The sequence below is a fragment of the Primulina tabacum genome, chromosome 12 (genome assembly GCF_025594145.1).
Source record: "Primulina tabacum isolate GXHZ01 chromosome 12, ASM2559414v2, whole genome shotgun sequence".
Taxonomy (NCBI): domain Eukaryota; kingdom Viridiplantae; phylum Streptophyta; class Magnoliopsida; order Lamiales; family Gesneriaceae; genus Primulina; species Primulina tabacum.
In genome coordinates this window covers 2475153-2483659 of record NC_134561.1, presented here as the reverse complement: position 1 = coordinate 2483659, position 8507 = coordinate 2475153, and the positions used below count along the sequence as shown (strand labels likewise).

Sequence of the window (8507 nt, the reverse complement as noted above, 5' to 3'; positions counted from 1 at the left end):
AACTGGAATGATCAGAAAACTCAATTTCGAACAAGTCGTATTTCACATCAGTTGGGAAAACTCGGATGTTATCTAGGTCAAACAGATCGTAACTGATCGCACGAAGACATCAATCAGTTGGGTTTGAGAAGCTGCGGTATTTTGGTCATATCTCTCAGCTTGGTTATCGAAATGAAGCGATTCAGTATGCGTTGGAAAGATAAGACGATGATTTACAAATTATCTTCAGAAGTCAAAGTCTCAAATATTATTTGAGTAAATCTTTACACAAAGACGTAAAACATTGTGTTTGTAGTCTTTGCATATGAGACATTAAACAATATGTTGATTGTGCGGTGCTGCCTACAATCTTGAGTGATAGGAGTTCTAGTTGGATGCTGCCCTTCCGGAGTGGTTTGTACAAAGAGTTAAATCAAAGCCTTCTAGTGAATCCTTCCCAAGGGGAAGAAAGGGTGACGTAGGAGCATTTGAAGTCTCCGAACATCCATAAACAAATTTGTGTCTATTTTTTTATTGCATTACTGTTCATTTCCACTGTTTTAAAAGAAGCATTGTTGAAGCATTTTATGTGTTCTTCAAATACCAAAATATTGCATACCAAGTGTTTGATAAAATGCTTCAACCAAAAATATTTTTACTCATTCAACTTGCATAAATTTTAAATGGTTTACAAAATGTTTAACCGGTTTCTACGAAAGATTACTTCGAGTGTCTTCCGCTTGGTTTGAAAATCAAACTCGATTTAATTCATCGGTGTTCAATATTTCAAGAACCGGGCTATTGTAGCTCAACGATGATCCCCCCAGTCGATCCTGTCACTTGCTCTGTTTATAGACATCGATTCAAACAATAATATTTTCTGGAACAACACATTTGTACTTGAAAGGGTTGTTGCTTATAAAATTACAGGAAATAATTAGAAAACGAGTATATCAGAATTTGGTGTTATGATCGGTGTTGTCAACACAAGCATACAACACTGCATTGAAAATTAATATTTAACACACACATAAACTTTAATAAATGAACGCATGTTATTTAAATCATGCACAAGTACGAATACTTGTGTGATGCCTCATGGCAAGAAAAATCAATAGAAAATTATGTAACTCGTTTTAACAAATCAATATTAGTGACGCTAACCAACCTAAATTCCTTAACGCTCAAGGAAACCAAAATACATCAAAATAAATCAATACTAAAGACTAGATGCATAGAAACAAAACGTATTACACAAAGCCAAACACAGTCATTCTTCGATCAACACTCTGCGTCAGTGTTGTTCTTCGAGTGTTGTCAACACTAGACAGCCACACGATCACAATGTGAGTCGATCCCCAAAACTCTTTAAGCGAATCTTCAAATACTGAATTAGCTCCGGTTCAGCAAAACTCTAGTGGCCGTAAGTAATTCTTCTCGCGTCGTCCTCTGTACATTTTCTCAATATTCGATCACCATATATATTTCTTCTTGAACTAGATCTCCATAGAGGAATCATCCTCAATTCAAAGCTAGTACATTATATCTTACAGATAACTTCCTAAATTATATTGAATAATTCCCAAACAATAAGATTATATATATCTAGGAAAATAAATATTTTAAATGAGTCTAAAAATGCAAGAATAAGTCTCATATTGGATACCGTGAAGATCATTATTGCAAATTTTTTATCCAAAAATTGGGGATGTTAACCAGATTATGAAAATGTTCGAGATGGACCCGAACTCGATATTTAAAATGTTGAAATATGTTGGTTGTATGATTGTCTTCATCGATTACTTTTGGAGTAGGTTTTTTGTGAGACGGTCTTACGAATCTTTATCTGTGAGACGGGTCAACCCTACCGATATTCATAATAAAAAGTAATATTATTAGCAAAAAAAGTAATACTTTTTCATGGATGGCCTAAATAAGAGACCCGTCTCACAAAATACGACTCGTGAGACCGTCTCACACAAGTTTGTGTATTTATTAAAATAATAGATTCGTTCCAGTCACTAATAAATATATCTGTATATTTAATTGAATGCATGATTTTAATGTATTAAATAAGAAACATGGCCTTGTGAGTGTACGAATATTAATTGAAACGATCAATCAAATTAAATTAATTTTTGGTAATATATCACTTTTAAGAGCCGGTGTTATTTATTCCACATATTTGATCTTGATATTATGTTTTTTTTTTTTTAAATCCAAATAATTTATTAATAAGCTTTGATATATATTTTCTATACGTCCATATAAATTATATTACTTTTTTGATCACTCTTTTTTGTAACGACAATGTGTCATAGGTTGGCCCAACATTCAACTCATGCTCATGCAACACTACTGATTATAAGCTGTAGGTTGGTCCAGGTACGACTCATGCTCATGCACTTTCATTCATAGAATATCTCACAATTATAAAATGGTTTCTTTTGCCTCTCCCTACATTTGAACCCAGGACCTCCAGACTTAAGTACTTAGATTCTTAATGTGTTTGTATCAATTGAGCTACTTAAGGCTGGAGGTCCTAGATTCAAGCGTTGGGGAGACGAAATGGTGGGATATTTTATGAGTGACGGTGCATGAGCATGCATTGCGACCAATTTTGGACCAACACACGGCCCATGACTAATAGTGGTGCATAAGCATGAGTCGAGTCTCATGTTGGGCCAGCCTACGATCCATGGTCGTTACAAGTTGGCTAATACTAATGAATCCATTAATTTTTTTCCATTACATCCACCCATCTATTCGAGCCTTTTTTTCATGCTTTTTCCATTAATTGTATATAAATGATGTATTACACAATAAATAAAAAATTTAAAAATTCAAACCAAGATTATGATTAGAGAAAACTGAAAATATAATTATCAAAATCTAAATAAAAATTGAAAAGTCAAACCTAGACAAACCAAATTAAAATACAATTTTATTTATGTATTACCATTATCTTTTTTTTAAAAAAAAATTAACAGATTTCTCAATTAGCTTTTGTTTTTTACTCGAAATAAGAAATATATAAAAATTTCAGTAAAATGGAACATTTTTTTAAGAATAATTCATCCATTTTAATTTAATCTTCATAAATTTAATTAGAGTTAATTATATATCTAAAACTCTATTATTATTAGTTTCATACATCGAATACATATATTCTGAAAACACATACGAAATAGCATATATATAATATAATATTTGAAAATAAAAAAATATATGTGCTCAAAATTTCGAAACATGAAAAATTAATAAATAATTTTTATAATAATTTTTTATCGAATGATTTCACGGGACACTGTATATAATTAGAGTATGTCTCTTGTGAGACAGTCTCACAAATCTTTATCTGTGTGACGAGTCAATCCTATCGATATTCACAATAAAAAGTACTACTCTTAGCATAAAAAGTAATATTTTTTCATGAATGTCCCAGATAAAAGATTTGTCTCACAAAATACGATCCGTAAGATTGTCTCAGTTTTTGTCTTATAATTAATATACTTAATTGTGAAATAAATTTAATATATTAGAATGCTGAGTGGCTAAACGATAATTGTTTAGCAAAAGACTAACTTTTCCTAATAAATCTCGAAATTCTCGGAGGTCTTCGGCCGGGAGAGTGGAGAAAATTGATGGCGGAAGAGAGTGGCAGCAGTCGGAAGGATTCAACTGTAGCATTGACAAGCTCCACGAATTCGACGCGTCAAAGCGAAGACGTAGACGATCTCCTCAAATCCCCTTCTCATTCTCCCAACAATTCCTCCACTCGCAAAGTCTGTGCACTTTTCATACCTCGTGCTTATATCTGTCGGCTTCTTTTTGTGGTTTTCTGGCTCGGTGTGATTAGATTTGTAGATTTTGTGAAATGGGCTGGAGTATTTGTTACTTTACTTATTCGATTTTTGGGGAATTTTGAGCATATATGATGTAAGGTTTACATCGGATTCTTGGCGTACCGTTTTTAAATCGTCAACGAAAATTGGGTTTATTAGCTGAGTTGAGTAAAGATTAAGGTAATAAACACGTGTTGTAGCGTCAGTGGATCTCCTTTTTTTCTCCATACGCATAGGTAGTAGTTGAAGTGATGACAAATTGCTGATATGGTAACTATTAACACAGAGTAATTGAGAGAAGCCGTCTTTGGATTGAATGAATTGCCTTAAGTTTCTGACCAAGGGTGTACACTTTGATGCCTCTAAGGATAAAGATCTCATAAACCCTCACAGTCTATAAAAATATTCTGAGAAAAACGCATGGTTTCCCCTGGAACAAGTGATAATTTATGAAGATGAATTACTGTGGTGATGTGGGATATTGGGGAACCTTTGTCTGTGAGCCTGAGGATGAAAGCAAGAGTGCAGGGCCTCGGTTTTTAATTCACTGGTGGTACTTAAACCTAGAAGATGTGTGAAAACTAGTTTCCATTATAGGTGATAGTTCTAGTCTTCTAGCACATAGCATTCCTATATTATCTAAGTTCCTTTTTATGTGTTAAGTAGTTATGCTCGTATCCCTCATAATTTGTTTGATAACACTTCACGGGTCATTTATTGACTGCAAACAGAATTCATGCTAATAGTGATCCTTTATTCGGAAACCATTTTTTTTTTTGCATTTTAACCCTCTTTGTTACGCTGCAACCATTAATTTTATCAGCACATTATGTGGATCTAACTTAAGTGCTTGATCAGGCTTGCTATGCTGTTCTTCAGAGTTGGGTTTCGAAGAAGTTTATGACTGGATGGTATTTGGATTATTTGAATTTTAAGAACTCTTTTTCAGTCCTTTATTATGTTTTCGTGTACTTAGTTTTTCTGCTGTTTTTAACTTGCAGTGTCGTTCTCTTTCCAGTCGCTGTTACATTTTTTGTAACGTGGTGGTTTATTCAGTTTGTTGATGGGTTCTTCAGTCCTATTTATGAAAGACTCGGCATTGAAATATTTGGTAAGCCATCAAATACTGATCTTACTATCCTATATTCCTCTTTTTAATTTTTGCTTCATAAATTCAAAATTATGGATAAAATAATGCTTAAGTTATTCTTTTATTTATAAATAAATGAAACGGAACATTTATTTAGGCCAAGGTCAACTCGGGTCCTTTCAGTAGACATTCCATTAGATGGCATCTTATGCATATCGCCTTTTGCTGTATTTTTAGTCAGGAATCACATTTTTATTTACAGGAAATTTTGTTTGTAAGACTGATTTATTTTGGTCTAATTATTTTAATTTAAAATTTGTTTGTTGCAGGCCTCGGGTTCATTACATCAATAATCTTTATTTTTTTTGTTGGTATATTTGCTTCATCGTGGTTGGGTGCAACCGTTTTCTTGATTGGAGAATGGTTTATAAAACGAATGCCGTTTGTAAAACATTTATATTCAGCTTCAAAGCAAATTAGTTCTGCTATATCTCCAGGTATCCGTTCTATGTTGTTTTTTTACTTTTGTGAAATATTAGTTGCTGATAAAATATAATGAGGTCACAAGAGGCATTATTTATAAGAAACATACTCTGGAAAACAAAGATACTTGTTTCTGGTAATTTGCTTTTTGTCATATACACTGATATTTTTCAGTATTTATTCATTCCTTGCTCGTTTCAATTTATTCCTACTTCGGCCTTAGTTTCGAAAACTGGTAATGTGAGTTATTTGCGGCGACTTACTTTATACCAAATCCACCATAGGAGAGAATCGTGAACTGTTACCTTACCAGTTAGGAAACACATTAAATAGGTGCGCACTGCCTAGAATGTATTAATCTTGGTTAGCTATCAGGGTCATTCTTTGATTTCGTGATTTGCTTTTGTAAGATAGCTTCCTTAAGTCAATTAGTCTGTCAGGTGTTGGCTCCCTTCATGTCATTTTCCTTTTACCTGTAGTTGAACTTTTACAAATGAGTTCTTTTTAAAAAAACTGTTACAAATGGGAGATTTTCATTTTGCCTACCTGTAGGTGCTTGAAGTTCAGTACATGATAATTCTGTACATGCCAAAGCTAGTTTTGTGTAATTGTTTTTTCTTTTTGCTTCTCACTATAAGTTCTCAGACATTATTGGGATAGACCTCTGGTTTTGCACTTTTTGTTCCTTAATCAAGCTTGGTAAATTTTGTTTATGTTCACGAACACAATAGTTACAGAGACGAAATTCCAAACATGTCTTTTTGTTGTTGCATTCTAGATCGCCATAAAAGTGCAAGTCTTGTTGATCCGCTAGCTAAGTCGAGCTCGGTTCAATTTTAAGCATTTCTTTAAAAACTTTCAGCATTAAGTTTTAGAGAAATAATAATCATTGATAAAAAAACTTTCATATGTTAAAAATAAAATTTATAATATTGGTATGACAATAATTACCTTTATTATTTTGTATTGGATAAATAGTATATTAAATTACCACAATCTCGATTTTTTAGACAAAAATACAAAATAATCTCTATATGATCTTGACCTTCAGAGTTCAGGCATTAAAGTTTATACTGTCTCAACTTGTTTGCAACATTTAAGTTCCACAAGTATAGTCGGTTCTTCATGCAATGATGTATTGAATGTTTACAAAACATATGTTTCTGAATGTCAGATCAGAACACAACTGCATTCAAGGAAGTTGCCATAATCCGTCATCCTCGTGTTGGAGAATATGCCTTGGGTTTTATTACGTCATCAGTGATTCTTCAGGTGCATGCAATATATACCTGACAGCGCTGATCATAACTGGATTCCATTTTCTTGGTTGTTACTTCAATTGAATTGAATGTGATTCATTTGACTGCAGAGAGATGATGGGGATGAAGAGTTATGCTCCGTTTACGTGCCGACAAATCATTTATACATTGGAGACATCTTTCTAGTGAACTCCGAGGAGATTATTAGGCCCAACCTGTCTATCAGAGAAGGGATAGGTATTTATTTTAATATTCGTGAGAGTAACCCACAGTTTCATTTATATGATGATTGGCCTGAATTCTTTTTTTAATGTAAGCCTTTTACATGGAAAGTAAAGGATGATTTTCCTAGGATTTTATCATATTTGTTCTTATAAGTCGTTAAACGTGCTTTGAATTAAGAATTTTGGCTAAAGGCACTTAGGATAGGACGGTCCTGCATGCTAATACAGCGACCTTCAATATATTATATAGTATATTACTTAGAATCCTGGGACCTTAATTGGGAGGGATTTAGTGTTTGTGGGATAGGGGATGATGATTTGCTCGACCTTAACATTACATCAAATCCAGCATTTTTGTTTTGATTTATTGTCAAGTATCGAGGTTATGTTCCAGTTGTGAGTTTTTACTGATTATTTCTCTCTCATTTTTGGCAGAGATTATTGTTTCTGTGGGTATGTCAATGCCTCAGGTGATTTCTCCTATGGAAAGAATCCCTCGTCAAAATGATCGGATTAGCCTTGAAAGGATGATGTAGTAGGTTGGAACATAACGCGCGAAAACACTCAAATCCAAGGACAAATATAGCTTTATTCTGGGTATGATCGTCCTCAAACCTGTACTCTTAGCAATCCAAATAGCAGATGATGAGTTACATAGTCAGGGTAACCATTTGGATGGTTTGTTCTAAAACTATTGCTTTTGTTTGATTTAGAGTTCTTTTTTAATTTATTTAATCTTGTAAGTTATACTACAGCCAGAGCATGTATGTTGTTCGGTCACATGATGAAATGTGCAAGTCTACTCTCGACTCCCTAGTTTTGTGTTCTGTATGTAAAGAGAGAGTGACATTTTACTTTCTGCTATTCTTTCAATTTAAAATACAACATGATGTTCCTTAACTTCAAGAAATTGTGTATCCAATAATTTTATAAACTTGTGATATTCTGTCATATTTTTCAAGCATGAATTTGAACAAATTATAACATATTGAAGCTCTTCGGAAACCGATGTCGATAGGGGTGCAACTTAAGGAAAACCAGGTCGCCCACTTGATAATCCACATCTCACAGTCATATCCAAGCAGTTTAGCCAACCACTTTTGTTGTTCCGGAGGAGTTTTACATTGTTCCATCAGATATTTAAGGCTTAGTTGGTCAGTATGTAAGTGGAAGTTTCTGCCTAACAAGTATGGACTCCAAGTTTGAACAATATATGGACCATGCTTACTTTGTAACATATTGCTTAGCTCATGAACACTATTGGTATTCCTTGTTAATTCAACACCGCATCAAATACAGACCATTGCTTGTTTAAGGCTGGGAAGGCATATTCTGCTTCTTTTGTCCACCCTAATTGTCCCTTTTTCAAGATATAGGTTGCGTCTCGGTGAAACACACGCGCGTGCGGTGCGCCATGCCCCGTGAGGTCTCTTGACAATATTAATCCTTTTTCGGAAACTTGGTGCTTCTCAACTGAATGTCCTTTATTGTCACCCACCATCCATTGAGGGCATGAAGTGATCATTCAGGTTCATCTTGAGTGTTGGCGAGAGGCCTTCCTCTTTTCCTTCCTCTAAAAATAGTAATTCTTAGTTATCCAGCTTATTTGTTTTGGTTTTACGTTAGG

The 8507-nt window shown here is 33.9% G+C and overlaps 1 protein-coding gene across 1 annotated transcript; it reads left to right on the top strand.

Annotated features, from left to right (window-relative positions):
• The first annotated feature begins 3546 nt into the window (after positions 1-3546).
• LOC142520788 (protein LIKE COV 2-like) lies at positions 3547-7765 on the top strand. Its single transcript, XM_075623912.1, has 7 exons — positions 3547-3764; positions 4683-4735; positions 4826-4935; positions 5244-5411; positions 6572-6669; positions 6767-6893; positions 7316-7765. The coding sequence occupies exons 1-7, from the start codon at positions 3624-3626 to the stop codon at positions 7414-7416; spliced, it is 798 nt and encodes a 265-aa protein (XP_075480027.1). The 5' UTR covers positions 3547-3623; the 3' UTR covers positions 7417-7765.
• The last annotated feature ends 742 nt before the right edge of the window (positions 7766-8507 follow it).